Source organism: Tauraco erythrolophus, chromosome 4 (assembly GCF_009769465.1).
Source record: "Tauraco erythrolophus isolate bTauEry1 chromosome 4, bTauEry1.pri, whole genome shotgun sequence".
NCBI lineage: Eukaryota > Metazoa > Chordata > Aves > Musophagiformes > Musophagidae > Tauraco > Tauraco erythrolophus.
The window spans coordinates 9,787,375-9,810,248 of NC_141468.1; the positions used below are offsets into that span (position 1 = coordinate 9,787,375).

At 38.3% G+C, this 22,874-nt stretch overlaps 1 protein-coding gene across 1 annotated transcript in view; it reads left to right on the forward strand.

Annotated features, from left to right (window-relative positions):
• Positions 1–22,874, forward strand: part of SEMA3D (semaphorin 3D) — a 143,592-nt gene that overhangs the window by 70,328 nt on the left and 50,390 nt on the right. Inside the window, exons 5-9 of the mRNA XM_086609975.1 lie at positions 6,708–6,770; positions 8,495–8,614; positions 12,747–12,840; positions 15,902–16,030; positions 22,050–22,192. Of these exons, the coding sequence (XP_086466101.1) occupies positions 6,708–6,770; positions 8,495–8,614; positions 12,747–12,840; positions 15,902–16,030; positions 22,050–22,192 (549 nt within the window). The remainder of the gene's footprint in view (positions 1–6,707; positions 6,771–8,494; positions 8,615–12,746; positions 12,841–15,901; positions 16,031–22,049; positions 22,193–22,874) is intronic.

The following is a 22,874-nucleotide window of genomic DNA, read 5'->3' on the forward strand; positions in this document are numbered from 1 at the left end:
CTTTCAGAGATCCAATTTTCTACTACTATGAAATAATTGGAGTTGGAAATTCCTGTCAAATGTTTCCCTGGATGTATATTTCAAGTATGGGAATTAGTGTGTCAGATGTAGGAATACCTGTTGGAAGAAGGCAAGTCTATGCCAGATATGAAAGTAGAAGAGATTTAAGAATGCATTTCTGAATTTTAGGGATCTCTAAGTACTTCTGAGATAAAACTGTTGAAAAGAAAGCTAGGTGAAAAATCTAACTCCGAAGACAGTCTGGTTAGGTTTCTAATACAGGGAGAAATTCAGGTAAGGACTGTAGATGTATTAACTTCCTTAGTTTGCTTATGACTTTAAAATATTGAATTCCAGAGTTCAGCAAGTACAGTGGGAGCCAGTTACAAGAATTGCTTAGTGTAGCCTTCCTCTTAGGATTTGCAAATGAGAACAATCTGTCCAGTTGCCCAAGTTATGGACTTCCCATAGCAGACACATGAATGCAACAGATGTGAGGTATTTAAAGAGCAACTGGTATACATGTACGCTATGCTAAAATCAGCTCATTTTCCCATTAATTAAAATGCTCTTTGTTTTCAGCAAAATAATACTAAAAAAGCATGAAACTCTTTCCAGTGTTTGTTGGGAAACTGGATAAATTTCTAGTGGTTGCAGTAATTTTCAGTGAGGTGACCCGGGGTCAGTACACAGAAGTGACAAATGTCCTAGTTCTCAGGAAGCAATCCATGAACACCCACTCTTATGGTATTGGGCTGTGATATTTATGGTACTGTCTTACGCAGCATTGTGACAGTCTCATTGTTGGATCACTTTTGGATCATATCTTTTTTCAGTACTCCTTGATCTTACTGTTTTCTTAACTTTTAATTTTTCAATTGTGAATTGCCAAGTTCATCGGGGGAAAAAAAAAAAAAAAGAAAGAAGCAAGTTACACTGTTGTCATTTTACTGCTGCAAAAATTGAGACCTGACTGTCACATACAGGAGGCAATGTCAAAACTCTGATTAGACTGTCTCCCAGTTTACTTTGGTGTTTTTTGGATCATGTTGCCCTCTTTACTGTACCCGCTTTATGGTCACATTGGGCTAACTCATGAATCTTCTGGGGTTTTTTGGGTTTTTTTTTTTTTTTTTGTTATTTTCTTCACGCAGGGGAGTAGTTTCTCATGGAAGAGAATTTCTTGGGGGAGTATCTTGCATATGTCAGCATGACAATGGGTTTACAGCTCAATCTGACTTTGTTCTTTGGAAGCTGCAGTTGAGACTGTCATATGGGGAATTCACACATACCAATGAGCTGAAGCTTCTGGTTTATGGTTTATGTGATTCATAAAGCCTTAATGAGACATCTTGATGTCCAGGAAGCTGCAATTTTATTGCATACCTTCCTTCAAGTATCAATATAACAAATATCTAGCACATAGAATAAAACGAGGGAAGACACCAGGCTTTCTCTTGCTGCATCAAGTAGCTATTTAAAATCAGTATATTTCTCCTCTAAGTGCTTCTACCACCTCTTACTCCTTCTAAATAGAAAGGAAGCAATTCTTTTCTTCACAGGACCCAAATTCAGTGAGTAAGTGTTATGAGACATGCTGATCAGCTGATGTCCTTCACTCCAGATATGGACACATCCTGCTGATGCTACGTGTACCACTAATAAAACACTTTGGGCCAGAGACTGTACTGATAGAGGAGTGCTGAAGCACGTGTGCAGTGTCAGGCACGTGAGAGGTTCCAGTGAAATCCCCAAGGCTGCTGAAAGCCATCGACCTCAATGAGACACTCAAGTGCTTGCTGCTGCTGTGAGTGTGACTATCTTGGGGACGTGGAACTGAAAAGAGTCACACTGGTCAATTGGTCTCACTCCCTGCTATCACCAGCAACTACCTCATGTAGCAGTTATTCCTTTCATAACCTGGTCTGAATCTGCTGTAAGGGGCCTTGTAGGATACTACGTGCAAATTCTTTAGCAACGTTGCTGCTACAGACCAGAACCTTGTTACTCTGATGTTTCAGTTTTATTCTTGTTAAAATCTTCAATCTATATTTATTTATGACCAGTTTGTGCCCATTTCCTCTGACTGTTTATAATTCTGATCTTCAGAGCCTTTTGATTGTTCCTGCATAATATTACCAGTCTTCATTTGTATTAGTGATGCTTCCCAGCTTTGTGTCATCTGCACATGTTGCAGAGTGCTGGGTTTTTGCCAAGGCTACTGAAGGGTATATGAAATAGGATGAGCTCTGGCACTGTTTCTTAAGGAACTTCATGAGTAACTTTCTTCCACAAGTTCTTTACTTATCAGACCATTTTTTCTTGTAATAGTGCCTATTTTTGCCAGTTGAGCTAAGCAATTTCCATGTGGCAATTTAATAAAAACTTAACTGGAGCCCTGATGAAGAGGAACTCAACGACATTAATGTAGTGTGCAATTCACCTATGCTGTTAAAGAAAACTACAGTATTAGAATGCAATAATGGCTCTTTACTGAGCTATAGTGTCTTTTGTAATGTACTCTATTCTCATTGGAAACTTAAGTTATTCCTTCCCTAACTAAAAATTTATTTTGAAGCCTTACAAACAAATGAAATAAGACCAATAGGCCTGTAATTTGCTTAGATGTCTTGTGTTCTTCCTCTTTTGTATTGTGACAATATATAATATTTTCCAATCTTTTGGTGAAGTCCTACATCATCTCAGGTTTAGTAACTTCATTATAAGTGATTCTTGGAAAAGCTGTACTTTCATACAACAGTTTTTTTTTAAATCAGAGTTCACTTTTATTTTGGAGGCATCATTTCCCCTAAGGAGTTATAGTCTAAGTGTTAGCCTAGGAACAAGATCCAATGGAGAGACACAGAAAGAGGAGGAAGATACCCCCTTGTAATCAGTATTGTTAATTCATGACAGATGGCACTTAGCAGTGAGTCCAGCTATCATTTATATATACATACAATGACATATATAGCATCTACATATCAATTTATGTATGTAATTTATTTTTTTTAATTCACTTTTCCCCTTTAATTCCTTTCTTATAGTAAAAATACATGTTTCAAGGAAGGAAAATCTTACTTTTAGAAATTACTCTGCTCCTGATCTCAAAAGGACCTTTGTGGTTTTTAATGTTTTGTTTTAATCAGAAATCAATTTCCAGCTACCCTTTAAAGTGATACCTTATCTGTCCTACACTAATGTACTGCTTAATTTTGTACTCCTGGGAGGTTTTCTTTCACTCTGTTAGCAGAGAACTTATTAACTTACATTTATTAGGAGATTTTAATTTCTTTCCTGTTGCTAAATTTAAGAAAATATTTGTAGAATGATTTAAAGCTAATGGTAAGGGTTTTTTTTTTTGTATTATTTTATCTTTTATAGAAGATAAAATTAAGAGATCATGACAGTAGCTGACCTTTGGAATTTTGATATGGATATTTTGCAAGGAAAATAAACTGAAGATTAAGAGACAAAAATAATCCTATTTAACTATGTAGTTCATCAATTTCACTTAGTTGCATTCTTACCTTAAGTTCAGTGACCCCAGCTAGCTGTTCTAAGATTTCTGCAGACATTTCAGATATATATGCAACCATGAAATATACTCTATATATAATCTGTGCTATTTGTAACATGAAATGATCATACTTTTAAGTGTCAATGGTGTTGTCACCATTATTATGTATTGTTTGGTTATTTGTGGTTTTTTTTCTTTCTTTGAGGTTTTACTTTTTGAGGAATTTAGAAAAAAGACTTTGTCAAATAAGATGCTACCATTGTGTATTCAGCACGTAAACTTAAAAAAAAGTTATGAAACAAAATTACCAATTTCAAAGTATTGAACTATGTATGAGCTCAAAAATTTTAAATATATAAGAAACTACTAGAGCATCTATTCTTTCTTTTTGCATACTATGAAACTAACTTAATTTCATCCCCTAAAGAAAAGTCAATACAGATGCATGTAAATAAGCTTATACATATGAAAATTCAGTGAGACTATTTTACATCTGTAAATTTACTTCTGTGTCAACATTTGAGTGAATCAGACCTGTAGTACTGTTACACAGTATGTGATACAATAAGAAATTAAATTTATGCTTTCTTGCTCAGCACATTGAGTTATTACTTATTATGCAATTTTCTTGACCTATTGCAATTTAGAACTGACAGTTTCTGGGAACTTCTCATTTCTCATATGGAAAGCAAATAAATATCACTTTAACTCCCCCATATATAATTGCAAATTGATTTTAAAATTAAATCACTTAGCTTCACTTTTCATTGTCTAATGTGGCCTTGTGTAATACTAAATACTGAGGCTGTTGGGTAGCCAGAAAGTAAAACAATTGATTTTTTTTTGATAGTAATTGACTGTGGTCAATCATCATAGAACAGGAGTGTGTACATCTCAGCCTTGTACGACAAACACTATTTCCCATGAAGAAATCTGTAGAAGAATCGAGGGTAAAGTCAAGTCCATTAATGCGTGTGATGCCTTCAAGCAGATGTCTTTGAATGTAACTGGGCCTCCCAGAGCAGTTGTCCGGTTCTTCTGTGTAGCTGACAAGGAGAGCTGGGGTCTTCAAAAGCCTATAGAGGGACATCTTGTCTACTTAATTGGATACTTTGGCCAAAAATCTCCAAAACCCCTTAAAGACCTCTAGTGTTCTCTATTACTGACACAGGGATCTCGCACAGAATTTGGTATAAAGTTTATCTACAAGAGATATGAAGATCAGGTCTCAGCCTGTCTCGTTGGCCAAATGTATCTGGAGATCCATGATCTTATATGCGTCCAGCTGTTTCTTTTCACCAGCTATTCCTCACCAGCACTTCTAAACCCTCAGCTCTCCTACTTAAGCCAGTGACACTTGTGCCAGATCAGTGCTACAAGCAAGATTCATCCCACTCTGCCCGGGCAGAGATCAGATCAGTTCACTGGTGTACCTTCAGCTCTTCCCAATGGCTTTGCAATATTCCCAATACTTTCCTCCATACTTTCTGGTGTTGTACACTGTGCAACCCAGGCACACTGGCACGGCTGATTTCAGATTGCGTTTTTGTACCTGGATGTTATCACGACATCATTCTGAGAAAATGCTCTGGGAAAGTAAATTTTTGCCCTGGTGCTGAGAGGTTGTTGTACTGCCTTATCTCTAACTTCAAGTAAATATTTCTGTAAAGGGTTAAGGTTTAAGTAACTTAAAATACATTATCTTTACTAAGATCTTCTAATCAGAAAGGTAACTATAAATTCACTTGAGAGGAAATTAATTTCCTTGAGGAAGGGAAATACATCCATTTTTACTGGGAAGAGAAGAGGAAGGAGTGAAATAAAAAGACCATTTTCAAATTGAGAGGAACACTGACTGTAGATTTTGGACAGTGATAAAGCTATTTGACACAGGGCACTCTTTCACTTTCCTTACCAGTGTGGGACTGAGCCTGTGTATGTGGCAAGCCACATCCTACAAGGTGCCAACAGCTGGATGAGAGAGAATATTACAACAGTTAACTCCCTTTGCATGTGGTTGAGTTGTTCGTCCTTCCTTGATGATGATTTTTTTCTAATGCATATTATAATAATTCTTTATTCCTATGTATTTCGCTATTTAAGATTTTATAAATTGTTATTTGAGTCTCGACACTACTGTAAAACATTTGTGACTACTAGTAATCTGCATACTGGTTCCTGGTACTTGAGTCAATTTCCTAATCAATATTTGCTCAAAAATTACTGTGATGTGTTGTTGTTATTATTATCAGTCATGAGAAATAGCTATGGCTTTGTCTTCTCAAAATAAGAAGGAAAAAAGATCCATATTTAGCATGGTGATTCTGGAAGACTTTATATTTATCTTCTATTTTGAATTTAATAGAAGCAAACATATACCAAATAATATCCAATTTTGGCTTTACAATTGAAATCAATGAGCCAGAACGTGAGCTGTTGTTCGCTGATATTTCTTCACTAACATAGCTGGGCTTACAGTAACTGATAATAATTTGTCATCTGGCTCCGGCTACACCAAAACCTAGTTTATAGAATTCTGTAGTGCAGATGAAAGAGAAACAGTAATGCTACCAATTATCTAAAGTACATGATTCTCCTCTAAACTTCTCTGTCATGTTCTCAGTAAACTGAGTTAATGTTAATAGGTGCCATTTGTAAACCATGCACCATTGATTTCTGTCAAATGTACTTTTTGTTCTACAAATTTCCCTTCAGCTACCTTTAGTTTTTTGAACACAGCTTCTTCTCATTTTAAAGTTGGCAGTAACAGCTAAGTATTTTTTTTTATAACGGCTTTGCCAAGTTCACCGAATTAAATTAATCACAAATGTAATTTGCCTTGTTTTGCAGTCAATTTAGTTTCAAGATGATTTGTCTCATCATAGCTTTCAGAAAAACACACAATTCATAACGGTGGCAAGGTGTGCTAGGCAGATCAACTAAGTACTTTTAAAAAGTACATATAGCCAATGAAGAAATGAACAAAGAACAGGGGTTTTGATTTAAAGCCTCTTCATTTTTTGTAATGGAACCCTATATTCGAAGTCATGTTCATTTCAATTTACATGCAAATTCTTTCAACATGGATAAATGTGTTTTAACCGTTCTTGCAAGGAAATAGTTAAACTACAGTCACAGAACAATTTATAATATTCATAATCTTTTTCTTATTTTAACTATGTTACAGATTTACTGGCCTGCAGCAAAAGAAAAGGTAGAATTATGCAAATTAGCTGGGAAAGATGCCCATGTAAGTATGTTTTTGGGTTATTTTTTGTTACTGCTGAGAATATTGTATATCTGTGTTTGTTTCTAAATGCACAAAACGGGTTAGTAAACTGCTGTTACACTTTTTTTTTTCCTGAACTAATGAACTAAGTGGCTTTTTTTTTTATTTAAAAAAGGTTGCACTTCTATTTTTTTTTCTGGAAATGTTAATGCTTCAATAAAAACATATTTAATATTGCGAACAGCAATCATGCTAAGGCATCCTTGTATGTAATAAATGCAGTTGAGGGATGAATGGAATTTTCTCTGAGATGTATCCCAGGCAATATTCCCTTGAAATCCTTTCTTTCCCATCAAACTGCTCCTTTTTTCCTTGGGAATATCCTGAATGTAACTTAATTATAATTCATTAACAAAACAGAGTAACAGAGCAAAGTACAAATTAACTTAATTTGCAGACAGCTGCAGTTAAGGTTAAAACAAAATCTTAGACTCATTAGCTTTTCCCTGGAACCACAAATCTTCTTTAGGAAGACTCTTTAGGAACTGTATTTAAGGTGCATTCATATGTACAATAAAACTTTCATATCTCTTTTGCAGAGCACAGATTACATCATGCGTCTAGAGCCCACTATGAATGTAAACATTTCCCGTCTGTGTAATAAAATTTCTTCCTTTTCTCTCCACAAATCCTGTGGTTTCTATCCAGCCTGTCTGTTACCAAGGTGGACTCCGGCTCAAAACACTCTCTCAGCTCTCTGCCTGAGGAATTTTGACTTTTTATCCTAACTTATTGCTACCCTTATCTTTACAGCAGGCAAAAACTAAACAACACTTCTGCTGTGCACTGGGAACATTCTGATACTGGTCTATATGGAGGATTTGTGGTGATCTATTTCTACGCTAAGACAAAAGGAAATGGACCAGAAAGGAGAATATTTGTTTTGGACATAGATCATAAATATCTCCTTTTTTGCTTCCTACATTGTCTCTGCAGCTTGCCTGTCACTTAGGTGTAGGGTGGTAGCTTGAATGCATGAATAGCTCTTGTGTATTCCCTCCTAAGTACCTTGTTGTATGTATAGATGCTAATTTGATTTTGGGGAAGGCTGCAGCAAATCTTTCCTACCACCCCGTGCAGCAGCTTTGCAGTGTGCAGCGGCCACCTGTGCTATTTACCAGCAAGGACTAAGCCCAGCTAGAGCCAGGACTGACTCAAGCATCCCATAGGACTCAGAAATGCCCAAATAAAAGTGACCAGTGGGATATGGTTGGTGCAAAGAAAGTTCACTCATACACAAAATGTATCCTTGGAAATACGCTGAGGCCCTTCAGTCCACCACAATGATTTCTATTGTGTAATCTTTGGTGTTAAAGCTTGTGCAGAACCCTGAATTGAGAGCAAAGGCAGGAGAATTGGTAGCCAGACTAACCCAGTGGCTCTCTGATCTCTGCCCAGTTGTTGACAGAGAATATTTGCTACAGCACAGGCTGCTACCACATAGTTTCTCATGGCTGTACGCATTATAGCAGAATTAGGTTTGCAAGTCTGAATGATGAACTGCCTAGTAGATAGCCACTGCAAAACTTTAGCCATCATGACTTTGAACTATTTAGTAAACAGTCTCTGCTACAGTAGTTTTGAGTTTAAATACACTGATACCAAGGCTATAACCTAGTACGATGTATAACGTGAAAGGGAAGAATAAACATGAAAAGTAACCTTTCTCTTTCTTTTCCCAATAGACAGAATGTGCCAATTTTATCAGGGTTCTTCAGCCCTACAACCGGACTCATGTTTATGTCTGTGGCACGGGAGCGTTTCACCCTCTCTGTGGATACATTGAACTTGGAACTCACAAAGAGGTAATTTAATTTGTTCACTGCTCTGACGTGTCAAGGAATAACTCTCCTCTTGTTTAGCATTCATCATAGATTGGAAAATGCTATGCGAGTGTGTAAAAAATGAACTGACAGCAGCTTGCCTAAATAAGAGGGTAAATGGTGGATTTTGTAGGTCAGACAGAAACTTGTGTTCTCACATTCGATACGTGAATATCGCTTTTAAACAAAGCACTTTCCTCAGTAAGACTTAATAAACAAAGCTCTTCAGCATGACACTTTCATGTGATTAACTAAGTGAAGAGCACATTTAACCCAGATGTCTGTCTTTCTAGTAAGTCATTTCCGCACATACTCTCTGCTTACGTACACACACACGCATGCAGAGTTCAAGATGACACTCGCAGTTCTATTTTTTAATGTATATATACCCTTAGTCCGCAGAGATGGTTTCCTATTCCTTGTGCATGGTGGTAACACAGGGATTGCAAATGGTCTCTGAGCCTGGTCCAAGGATACCAGCTCTGGACTTTGCAGATGGTTTGCAGCCCTGTTGCTAAGTAGATGTTGGGTACCTCCATCACCAGTGACGTATTCCTGAACTGAAGTTAGCAGCTGATTGGTCTTCATTTGCTGGTGACAAAGAAATCTTTATCCTAAGTGGCAAATGTTTGAGACCTAACACCCACAACAGAAGCATTTTGGTGTTGTGTCAAGCAGCCACTTAGTACACAAGTCTCTTTTTAACTCCTATATGTATAACACCTTGGCTATATTTATAACACTGGCTCTGCTCTCAGACAGTGTTGAGATGTGGCCTGTCTGGCTGCTTGTCTGTGGTGCAGGCTTCCTATGCTGCTATAGAAATAGCTTTCTTGTTTCTTTGTGTCCCAGTGAAACTCTAGAATATAAGAAATGAAGTCTAATTATATGTTATTAAATATGATAACCTGAAATATGTGCACACTGGAGTTATTCTGACACATGGAATCAAGGGCAGATGCTCATAAAAAAAAAAATTATTAATGCTTGCCCAGGATGAGACCCATCATTATATTCCCTGCAATCTGTGGGTCCGTTGACCAGCCCAGAGGGGCTGCCTGTGTTACAGGAAACTGAGGATACTGAAATCTGTATGGCGATGTTCTTTGCCTAATAAGCCGTTAATGGTCCTGGTATTGTTTGGTATATGCTGCATAATTGGGCTTGCAAAGAAATAATTTTGTAGGCTTTGCTTCACTACTTTAAATATTCCCATTGAAGCAACTGAAATTTTAGATCCCTTGTATCATGCTGATTTCTTAGCCTGAATGATCAAATACACAGCTGAATTGAACAGAACAGTTCTCAGCAAATGTATAAATAAGGCTCTGGTTTACCTTTGGGTCATTAGCAAGATGCCTTACTCACTCTACCATTGCACCTTTAACTGCTTCATTTGTAAAGGTTGTTTTCATCAGACATTATGAAATTATGTATTTGGTCTGATTGTTCAGTCCAGCAGCCAGTCTAGACAAGAGGTCTGTCTCAATTAGACGTGACCAATTACCTTAAGAGAGGAAATGGGAGAAGAATCCGGGTATTGTATTTCCTAATCCCCTCACTGTCTCCCAGTCCTGCCTCTCCTGCATTCCTTCTGGTTGCTTAGCTGTAGTGGTAGGTTGGGCAGTGTTCAGCACTGCTCGTGCCTCATCTGATGGTGGATCGCTTCTACAGCCTCCTGCTGAATTAACAGCTCTGAATGGCATCAGGCATATTTTCCCTTTCTTTCTTAGACCCCAAACACCTTACAGCTACTGTGCTTGCACCGCCTCCTCAGATAAATGGGACAAGGCAGGTGGGTGCTGAGGACAGACCCATTGACATGGATTTGACAGGCAGATGAAAATGTCTCCTCATTGTAGGAACTGAAGTCAGGAGTCCTACATGGTAATTCAGAGTACTTTTATTGCAGATCCGTTCTTTTCGTCCTCCCCCCCCGCCCTTTTATTTTTCTTTATTTCTGATTTATGAGAATGGATAATGGCTGTTTGGTAATTAGCAACCTCTACAGGAAGCTGTGGGATGCTTGGGAGAGCCAGAGCCTGAGACAGTCTTACGGAAGCTGTGAAACCAGGCAGTGCTCTGCTGACCTTTGAAAGCTGCTGGTGGATGTGCCCAGTGGTCTACTGGCCAGTGCCAGTGCTGTGAAAGCAGAGAGCAAAACAGTGCGGATCAGGTGACTCAAAACCACAGCACACACTGCTTTTGAAGCAGTACAAACCCCCTACGGGATCACACAATTAAAGGGGATTAAAGTCCTAGTCTTGCTATTGCTGAAGTCACTGCCAAAACTTCTCTTGGCCAGTGAAGAAGAGGCTTGGCACAGTTGGTGCTGTTAGCCACAGCTCTCCAAGGGATGCTCTTTTCTTTGAAAGCTTTGTCCAAACTGAAAGCATGAGGTTAATTCTTGTGAATGCCTGGTAGCCTCCATTAGGTTGTCTGAGTGAAGCCTGAAATATCTGATGTTCATCTATAAAGTTCACAGGCCCTCAAGTACTGCTGAACTTGGAGACAGCCTCTTTGTATGTAGCATGGCAAGGGTCCTCTGAGGAGCTCAAGATTACACTTTTTAGAAGAAATGAGAATGGGACATTAATATAGTATTATTGGGGAAAAAAAAAAAAAGCTTAATTTTTAATTTAGTTTTGTCCTTGATGTACTCTGACACAGTTTTGTAGCCTGAGAATTTGGTTTACCTGATATCCCACAGATTTGGGAAGATAACAACGATTGTTGTTTGATGATTAAATTCTGCTTTTTATCAGCCAGGATTGCTGGAGGAAACAGAAATATGTTCATCGATTGGAATTGATTTTTCTTTTCTCTTTAGGAGCTTAATTATTCAATATCCTGGGCTTTTGTCTTCTGAGCCTAGAGAGTTTAGGAGACACCTCAATGAAATAAAAGGGTTTGGTCATTTATAATCAGATGTACATTAAGGATGAATTCAATTAATGTGTTGTGAAGTCTGATCCTATGTGGCCATCCTTGAGCATGCTTAGCTGTCATTTATACTTTCAGTCCTCTTGCAAGGCAGAGGTATAGAAATAAATAATTAAAATCACTTCAACCTTTTTAAAGTAATTGTTTAAATCATAGAGATGCTTTGTTGTTTTTTTTAAACTAACTTCCAAAGTTATGTCTCTACAATAGATATTAAACCCACAATGATTTGATTCCTGAACACTAGTGGGATTTTAAATATCACTGTAGGTAGGAGAGAATGTTAACAGTACTTCTGTAGGCAATCTCTCTTCTCTAACAGCAGCAGAATTCTGAAATTCCAATCTCTATAACTGCAAAGACTTCATTTTACTCCTCTAAGCAAACAGTTTGCCTTCAGAATGACTCACAGTGGGTTTCAGGTTAAACATGCTTTTAGGAAACTAATGAAAGGAACAAGTAACAACATCCATTTTGGCAACTCAAAACTATAAACTTCAAATTAATGCTCACAACAATCACAACAAGAGTTGTTGATTGCCCACTGAAAACATCAGAAATAGGTTTTAAATAATTTCTTTTCTTTATCTTCCTCTATGCCCTTTTTCTGTGACCCGGGAATTAATCACAGTGTATTTGGGAACTGCAAGGAAGGATTGATTCTGATATCTCTTCTATCATTAGCCTTGTTAAAAATAACAAGAGAGAACATATGCTGCTTTCATTTAAAAGGAGCTGAACTGTGTCTGCTGCAAACATTATTCAGCAGTCCCTGGAGAAATTTAGGAGGCAGCCAGTATCCCTTCTGGGTCTCCTGTTGCAACACACTCTATCAGCACTTTTCCAAATAGAAGCCAGTGCCTTTTAAGTACAATCCAGCTTTTAATTTGAGTAGAAATGAACAATGCATCTTTTTTTCTGGAAAAATAATAAAAAAAAAAAAAGGTGTTTTTTTTTTTAAGACTTTAGTTTTGCTATAGAATGAACAGGATATGTTAAAACAATGAGTGAAAAACATCCAGATATAAAACAGAGACACGGACTGTAAACATCAATGCTGAGGTGACAGCTGTGTGACCCAATACACCTTCACTGCGTGTGTTAGCAGAACAGTTTGTCTTAGTTTTTCTCTGCAGCAGCACCGGGATAATGAATATGTGTTTATTCTCAGGAAACGGTATTCCGGCTGGATACTCAGCACTTGGAGTCTGGCAGGTTGAAATGCCCTTTCGATCCTCAGCAGCCATTTGCTTCAGTGATGGCAGGTAAGAATCCAGGAGAGCCAGGAGCTCCTCTCTGATCCGCGATGGCTTTGTCATGCAGAGTCTGGGGTCAGAGGCTCAGCAGATGCCATCGTTGGAGCTCCTCTGGCAGTAGTCATGTTTCTGATGCTGGTTTGTGCTCTTGGAGCTGAAGGAGACTTCAGTCTGCAGACACCAAAAAGCTGGAAATGCAGCAGCACCAACAGAGACGTTTGAGGGACTGTGGAGCCTCTGCCAGTTGAGCAGGAAGGCAGTTCCATCCTCACCCCTTTACTTCTCCTTTAAGGCAGCAAAAAACCACACAGACAGACAATGTTTCAAGCGCTTCGGGGCCTCTTTCTGCGATTATCGATATGTTCTGCCCTTTGAAGTCTGCTGACATCCACTATTTCCATAAATACATTTTTGAGGTTTCTATTTGTTGGAGTAGCCACTTCTGAAGCTGGAAGCCTCGGACCCAGATAGCGCAATCCGCCTGCTGCGTGCGTCGCAGCGCTGTGTGGTCTGACATGTGGTGCCGAGGAATGTCAGCTTGACCTCCGGGTTTCAGATCGCTGTAAGAGCTACTTTTGTCATGGCTTGGTTCATAGCTTTGGACAATTTTCATTTAACTTGTCCGTCAAGCGGATGAATACAAGATAAGAGTGAAGCACCATGACGTTTTCATTTACAGCCAAAGAGCAGTGGTGACAATGCTTTGAAGTATCGGTCACTCTGCGTTATAAAAAGAATATGACGAATGTTCAGTCTTTATTCTCAGATAATAAGATAGATGATTTGTGATGCTGACCCAACAGATGGGGCAGGACTTCCTTTATTAAAAACAATAGATTAAAGCCAGTGCTTATTATTCTCAGGGACCCCTAGAACTGTTTAATGACCATGAAGTCTATTTTTAAAATAGGATTCTAGAAACTTTAACTTCTTTTTTTTTTTTATGCAATAGAACTCCGTGATTTATTATAGCATTGACTAATTTCAGTAGCACTCTAGTGCTTTGACTGCTCTATTAAATCTTGTGAAATGAAGAAGCTGCTGTGTTTTAGCTAACTAAAACATGAACTTCAGTACATGAGCATTTTCAGGCTAGATAAAATTAAAGGTCAGGGTATTCTAGTATCCCTTGTCTGACTGTGCCTGGTGTGAAGGGCTTTGCAATAGCCTACAAGGAGCATTGTAAAGAGCTACAGGCCTAATCAGAGAACGTGTTCCTGGCCTATCTTTTGATTATTACTTTATTATTATTTAATCACTTATACATATATGAACAAAATAATATTTGATTATATTTACATTCATTTATGTAGGTTATCACAATTGAGTAATTGTCATTCTTCGTAGAAATGCTTAATCTCTCTTTGAATTCTACACAGCATTTCGCCCCAAGTAAATTCCACAGATAAATTAAAAAGCTATTCTTTTCGACTGAAAAATCACCTGCTTGTCATCCGTATCCTTTTACAAATTACTGCTCACCAAAACTGTTCTGGACATAACTGGAATTTGGAATGAGAGATACCAAAAGCCAAGTGCTGAAAATGCCTTGTCAGCAAAGCCTAAGCAAGGATGGAGAATTTCTGTTAGCCCTTCAGATTTATTGATCACTGAGTGCCTGTCAGTTAGCAAACACCAATTACCCTGCTCATTTCTCATTATGACAAATACCTTTCAGAATTCACTATTGTTCCTTTACAAAGGCGACACGCTGTCTGAAAGATGTGCTTTCCAATACTGTCATGGAAATAACACAAAAGTAGCAATAATAATAGATCTTTTTTGGCCAACAAAGTGCTTGTGGATCATGGTGGTTTGTTTTTTTTTCCTCCCTTGATCTTATTTTTTGAAGTGCATTTACATCTTTTGCAAATGAAAACACAAACATCTATGTGGAATGGTATTTATTCTGCATTCACTTTCAACAAAGGACTTTTCTAAAAAAGATCTTGTGAAATGTTTCCACCCAGAGTATCAGAAAACCTGGAGAAGGAACTCTTGGAGGGGGATTTTTATGTACCATATAGCTTTTTATATTATTATTGTTTATGAACATGAACCTTTTTTCTTTTTACAGACTCCAGGGATTTATCGTTGTAAGTCGCTACGCTAAACCTAAACTCCTCCAATCAATAAAGCTATCTAGTTAATTTTCAGAAAAAAAAAAGGAGAATTGTAAAATGCATTATGTGGTAAAAAAAAAAAATCCCAGTGATACTGTTTCTTTGCTTCTTTTTAGAAAAGTACTGAGATCTGAAGGAAAACAGAAAATATTGTGCAATTCTGAAGTTTATGAACTTTTGCGTTACACACAAAGCTATCAACTGCAATTGCAGCAAGCACACTATACTGTGTTATAGATACAGTTTCCTTTTGAGACGAATTCTGGCTGCATTATTCAAGCAAGATGTTTTGTTTGTTTGAGTGGGACCACTCGCTATGTTAAAATGATCACAGTTTGGATCCATAGCCATATTCATACACATTACATAGTAGAGAAGAATTCCCATAGTGCCTAAATTCCTCTTCATGAATGAAGTGTTGGATGGAGATGCCTCCACCAGGAATGGGCCAAGCTGCAAAGTTCCCGTAGCGAAGCATCCGTCACGTTTACTAGCTCGAGCCCAGGAGCAGCAAAACTGTTGGAGTGGTGGCAAGCATGGCACACAAACACTAGCTTGAATGGATAGATGGTCATGCCCTCGCCACAGCCCCCAGGTCCACAGTCAGGGCACAGGATGCTCAGATCAAATGCACCTTTATACCCTTAAGAGCCCAGCACTCATTAAAGCCTGGAGGGATTTACTTTTCTGAGTGCCTAAAAGATCTGAAAATTAGACTTGGACTCCTTTACTTCCCAGACATACAATTACAAATATTATCCTCATTTAAGTGTAAGTAACTTCACAGAACCCAAAATCCCATTAAAATATAAACCAATGATAAGTTAAAGCATTAAATTAGTTCATAGGCCAATTAAACACAGGTGTGTTTCACCCAACAAAACACAAATAGTTTTAATTTTTTTTACCCCACAGCTGTAGAAACCCTATTTCTTTTTCATTCGCAGATGAGTATCTTTATGCTGGAACAGCTTCTGATTTCCTTGGCAAAGACACTGCTCTAACACGTTCTCTGGGACCTTCTCACGACCACCATTACATCAGAACTGACATTTCTGAACATTATTGGCTTACTGGTAAGATCCTAAACATATGCTGTTGTCATTTGCATTGTCCCTGCCTCTGTGAAGTTAATAGGCCCTTTCTTATATAAATATATGTCCAGTAACTATAAATATAGATATTGTATCATGGTATCTTTGGATTACGTAGGTTTTTTTAAAACAAGCTCAGTGGAACAAAAATGCACTTGAGAAAAGTCACAGAGGTGAAAATACTAATTAAGGAAAGAGTAGGGGCATAAGACCTAATCATTCTTTCTGTCTTTGATCTATACCTCTGTATATAGTCCTGTAATTGGAATAATATAACGACTTAAATGCTTCTATTTCCAGTCTTGTTGGAATAATTCTTTTTAAACCCTTTTTTTCCGATCACTTGTTAAAAGCTGTTCCTTGCAGCATGTTGAAATGACAGACTAGAAATTCCACATTTTTAGGTAGGAGGTCTTTATTTTTTTCTTTTTTCTTTTTTTTTTTTGAGGGGGAAAAATACCCTTTGTTGCTGTGACGATCATTTTAAAACCACTAAGGGCAACTTAAAATAGCTTCCTAAGCAAAACACTGCTTTTTCTTGCCCGTTAAAAACATTCTGAGCTAGTAAACCCTCTAAAAAACTGGCTGCATTTACACCCAGTCAGTCTCAAACCACACACAGAGTAACATGGAAAACTTCGCTCACAAGCTAACCCTGCTCAATTAAAGCATCCCCCTTTTAGCCATCAACTGTCTTTAAAGATGTGGCAACACTGGCCCTGATTCAGGATGCCTGTGTAACTATTATGGGTGTATTGTAAAGCCAGGGCTTGCTGACCACAGGGTTAAGTTGTCTTCCCAGCAGACAACTTCTGAAAAGGATAATTTTGCCTCTTAACTCTTTGAGACCTCTACAAGCAGAAGTGTTCTTTTTCCTATTATTTTTTCCCCTACTCCTTCTCTCCCTTCTTCTAAGGTTGTTCTAAGCTGTTGTTTTAAGTTTCTGTCTAAATGTAACTCCATAACCTCAGGATTTCTGCGGGAAGATGAGGAGGAAAGGAGAATGCAGTTTAAGTCATTTTACCTTTACAAATAGGAGCAGTCCTTTGGACTAATAGAAAAATCTCACATCTGATGCTGCTGACCTATCCCACTTTCATCCTCTGTGCTCAAAACCTTTCTTGTCCCACTTTTCCTATCTTCCATCTCTCATTTCTACACATCCCTTGTGCAATGTAGACCAGAAATGGGCTGTAAGCGATATGGACCAGGATGAGTCTTTCCAGCAGGCAGGTTTCTAACTGTTACTAACCGTGCAACTGAATATCCAATTTTATCGCTGGGCTCCTGCTGATGCTCAGCATGAAAAGATGGTTGGGGTAGCTGCTTTCCTAAGGGATGCTATAATATCCTAAAAAGAAAGATTTACTGGAGTTTGGTCTTGAGGAGCATCTGGTGTTATCATTAGTATAGATCCACCTTGATGAGCCTTACAAGGCCCAGTTCCCAGCCCAAAAGAACTGACAGCTTAAATATCCAGTTCCAAACATTTATTTATGCTGTTAATGTTTCTTCACGAGCAGTTTGAGGCAAGGGAACAGTACAAGAACACAGGATAAACTAAAAGTTTGAGAACTGTTTATGTGTTTTAGTTTGGAGGCTGACTGGGGAGTGTCTGCCTTCTTTCTTTTAGATTGATTCATTTTTTATTCTGTTTTCACTTAAAGACCCCTTATTTGTGAAAGTTTTCTAAGGAGAATAATATATTAATATCTCTGGGTTTGAAAAACAGCTTTAGTGTGCTAGACTGCCATGTGAAAATTACCCTACACTATATAAACACTGAAGACCCTATATATTCTTCAGGTTTACCTTGTTCCCAGCCATATAAAAAACTACAGCCACGCTTTAAGACTTCATGTACACAATCCATGCAGTGTTATACTAAGAGGCATAGATATAAACTAGATGCTTTTAATATTTTGAAACGATCCTTTTAAGGTTGAAGAAAATTTTCTGTGCATCCCTGAATGATGGGATCATTTCTGCAATAAGCCATAGGGTAGCCAGTATATTTCTAGTTTATTGGGAAACATTACCAACTGCATACATTTGTGCTTCCAGCCAATATTGATATAAAGAAAATATTTACTTGATTTCAGGTTTAAAGCTCCCATCTCATCTAAATCCCCTTTTCCCTAAAACTACCACCCATTTACCAAGCATATGTTAGACCTCCAGGAAAGGTTGTACATATTTGAGTAATTGTACAATTAGAAATAAATTATTTCCAGGCATGACTCATGTTTTACTTAGGATAAGCATAAAATGTGTAACTTGTTTTTTTCCAGAGGGCTGAGGAAGTTTCGCTATAATGCACCTTAATATTTTTAAAGTTTAGTCTTATTCTGTTTCTGGAAACAGGGTTATCCCTTCCTGGGGGAAGGGAGGGAAAGACAAAGCATAAGGGAAAAATGCGTAGGATACCTTCCAGTTCCTTGCAGGGCATCTCTATCTTGACTAATTAAGACATGTCTTAATCTCAATGACTGAATAGCAGCTCCACAAAGGAGAAAGGGAGGAAGGCAGCTAATCTTTCCCATGACTCACGCTCATACTCCTGCGCGCGGTGGCACTGAAGGCAGAGGGGCCGCTGCTTCTGCTCAGGCTTCAGCCCTTCTCCTGCAGAGCTGAAGAATCAGGCGCTCCCACAGCCGCTGACTGGAACTGCCTCTCCCATGGCTGGGGCTGGGGATGAGGCACGTGGGGCTGGTGGCCCTGCTCCGGATGGCAAAGCCGACCACGGGAACCAAGTCTGGCCCATTCCAGCCCAGTGGGCAGAGGATGGCGTCCTGTGGTGGGATACCCGAGCCCCACATACAGGCATGCACTAAACAGCTGCACATTCCTCCCTCCTTTACAGGAAGCTAAAGCCATAATTAGAATTAGTACCTCCCTGAATTGCATTAATCTTTTTTAATTTTTTTTTTCATTGCAATTTAGTTGTCTTTGCAAGGGCAAAGATTTGTAGGCAATGACTTCTTTATATCCTGCGAACTTTGGATGGAATTCAACTCACTTAGCTGTAAAAGGCAAAAGTTAGCATCCTGTCTGAGCTCAGTCATTTCAGTTGTCTCTGTCTGTAATTTATGGAGAGAAGTGACACTGTCAGGGGGTGACTCACCCCACCTATTGTAGGAATCTGTCTTAAAATAGGATTGTTCATTGTCACTTTCTTCCTTATGTCCCTCCTTGAGAGAAGACCTGGGTGAGTATAGGTTAGGAGTGTGACTTCTAGATGGCTAAAGGTAAATGAAGTGAGCATTACCCTTTGCATTTTATCACGCCGCATGTTTCTGGCAGCCCAACTACAAAGAGCTGCTGCCTCCCACTGTTATGGGTTGCTTTTTCATTTCTTCATGTTCTGGGATTTACTACTCGTTTTGCTGTTCTCTTTTTCTGAGCCTAATGAGTCTTCTCTGTAGGTCTTACTAAGGCATGCACGGTTCCACTGTCCAAAACTACTGCTGGCATTAGAAGGGAGTGATAGCCGGCAGGTAACCAACAGCAAACATGAGCACTCCAGTGAACCCAGCAGTGAAGGACTAGGTGTGACAGCTCTTCCCACTGGGCCACAAGAGCATGTTTAAAAAAGCATGAGCAGCACTTGAATGTACTGTACCATCTATTGTCAAAGCTCATGATGCCTTTAATGCTCCGTTTGGTTACATACAATCTAGCCACATGCAATTAATATGTGGGAAAACCTTCTATTGAAGCAATTGAGGGGGTCAACTGTGTGTATGGCAAAACAAACAGTGGTTTAAAATCATCATCATGTAATTTGTTTCCCATGCAAAGAAACCAAAAACCTAACTCACAGTTGGTTTAAACATACTTTTTTTCTATGTTGTATGGATGGATAACAAAAGATGAGACAAAGATCTCACTTGCAGAACATAATGTGCTTTTCAGATCATGATCTCTTTCATTAAATTGTTTTTAGTCTCTTTGCCTTCATATCTTTTACAGTGTATTTTTGTTTGGATTTAACTTTCAACTTCAGTGTTTTCAATTGCGATTTAAAATCCTTAAATATTTGTGTTCCTTTAATTTGTTAGAAATTCTTCTAAATCTGTTCCAGGAATTGTATTGAGACATTTGTTTTTGCATTTGGCTTGCCAAGTAAAGCAATGAAATTTAATTTAAAAAAAAAACACCTATATTTGGAGTTTTGTTCTGTGAACGTGGATTAAAAAAAAAAATCTATGTGAAATTCAAAAGAATGCTGTAGAAGTATTTCATAGGTTTTCAAATTAAATGGCTGTTTAACTAACCGCATGTCCAGAAACCATACTGGAAGCGTATTTATGTATTTATTCACGCTTAGAGATCTAATCTTCAAAGTAGCCTTACAGGCCCTGAGGGGTAATTGAATATTTTCTTTAGGCTCATTTTGAAATCCGGACTTAAATTTATAGAGCTTGATGCCTGCATCATTTCGTTTTTCTGCTGACACCATTCTCTAGTGTCAGAAAGGTTCGAAATGGAAGCAGAGCTGTGGCTATTTTGATCCGTAAATTTGCTCTTCTGTCGCGAAGGTGCACATTCAGCACTGAAACACATCCCATTTTGTCTCAAGCCTTCGACTGTGAACTTTTGAATTAAGGACTCTCTCTTTGTCCTGTGTGTACTGTAGAGTTTGGTCAAAATTCCTCGAGGCTAATATGAAGAAACAATGATTAGAAAAAGGACAAAGACACAAAGATACGTTAAAAGCTGATAATAGTGTTCCCCACATCTTGCCAGTGTACTGTTTGCTCTTCCACCTTACACCATCCTCCTTACTGCTTTCTACTGCAGCCTGCCTTCTTATGAGGGACAAAGACTGTGTATTTTATTGCTGAAAGAATGTATTTTAGAGTCAAGGGTCTCTCTGCACCGTATTTGTATAGCCGCTTCTGTTTAAAGAAAAACATTGTTGATCCAAGTGCCCTCTGAAGAGCTCGACTATTGCAGCACATTGGGGAACGTCTTAAAAATCACTTCCCCAAGCATCTGGTTCATTTGTGCAAGACAGTGTTGTTGCCTGCTCTGCTGCAGTCAGGGGCCCCTGGAACTCACTGAAATTCTGATTTTAGTGCTAAATTTAAAAGAAAACCAAACTAAACCAAACCAAAAAAAGCATAAACAAAACCCACAACTGTTAAGCAGGTAGAGTAGGACTGGAGATCATGAACAAGAGAGCCAAGGAAGACAGTGAAGGACATATATTAAATTTTTGGCCCAATCAGCATGCTTATAAGGTGCGGGCAGAGACAGCCACACTTGCTTTGGAAGAGACCAGAAGTAATATAACTGCACAGCATGTCAAGGCAAGGCATCCTGTAGCACTCCTTGCAAAAAAGCAAATTTAAATAACCTAAACAGACCATTACATTGATATAGCTGATCTACTTTCATGCACAACAAGGAACTGTGTCCTTAAGACTGACCAGTCAGTTGTGGAGTTTGGTGTGCTAACTCGGGAATCCCAGCATGACACCGTACTGGATTTGGTAGATATAGTCAGTAAAATTGTTATAGTACAGATACATAGGAAATTTTTAACTTGGGAAAGCTGTCATTTATATTGATTTTTTTTTGCAAGCTCTCTCTAGTAAACAATAGTATATTTCTGAACTTATAACTGCTTCAATGTGTAATTAAATTAATTTAAATGCTATGTGATTTCAGAAAACCTACTAAGATTGATATTAGTGGCAAGAGGAGTAAGGCAGATTTTTGTAGACAATATTTTGTACTGAAAGTTATCCTATTTTCAAACAGAATGATAGCTATATAAGATATATGCACGAAACCAGCACACTAGAAGTAAATACTTCAGAAATCTATGGTGGTTTTTACTCAGAGTTAGTAAGACACTTGCCACTACATGTCTATAGTGATATTTTATTTCACTGGAAGATGCAACATAAACACAGATATTGAAATAGAAATTTAATAGCAAGTATTAAGACTTCTCTTCACATTTTTGAAACCTTTTTTTGGGAATTTCTAGGAGCAAAATTCATTGGAACTTTTCCCATCCCGGACACCTATAACCCAGATGATGACAAAATCTACTTCTTCTTCCGAGAAATATCACAAGATAGTAGCACATCTGACAAGACAATCCTTTCCCGAGTTGGGAGAGTTTGCAAGGTGAGGGCTCTATCTTTTTATTTTATTTAAAGACAAAAAAAAAAAAAGAAAAAAATGTTTGTTTTGTTTCTGTGAGAAACCTATTTTCCCCTTCAGATCAGAAGGACATAGTGTTGTTATCCAATGAGCCATTGCAGTATTTTTTCTAAACGTAGATCACTAATACTGTCTGATGTTTACTTGTCTGAAAAATAGACTTGTGTACCTCTTTTTAAAAAGCTTATATGTTTATAATTTATAATCCCATGTCTAAACAATAATGTGTTGACTTTCAGATATGCAACAGTGACTTGCGTTGTTTCGTAAGCTTTCAGTGAGGATTGACTTGTTGATACACATTGACATGGTATTTGGGATTTTGTGGAAAGTGCCCGCTGAATGGACGGATATAAAATCCTGTCCCTTCAGCCTAGCTCAGTTCATCATTCCTGGGCATTACTGAGAGCTGGGTCAGCCATTTGTTTCTGCACATTCCTGATGATCAGTTGGGTGAGGGGAGGCTAAAAATTTGTATAGTTTCTGAGCTACACCCGCATATGCCCAGAGGTTTCCTTCTCTGGGAAGAAGTGCAGTCCTTGACCTGTTGACCAGGAGGAACCAGGCCCCAGGTCTGCTGCAGTGCACGAAGTTTAATTTGGTTGGTGCCTGACCTCCTTTAAATGATTACTCTCTTCACTTTCTC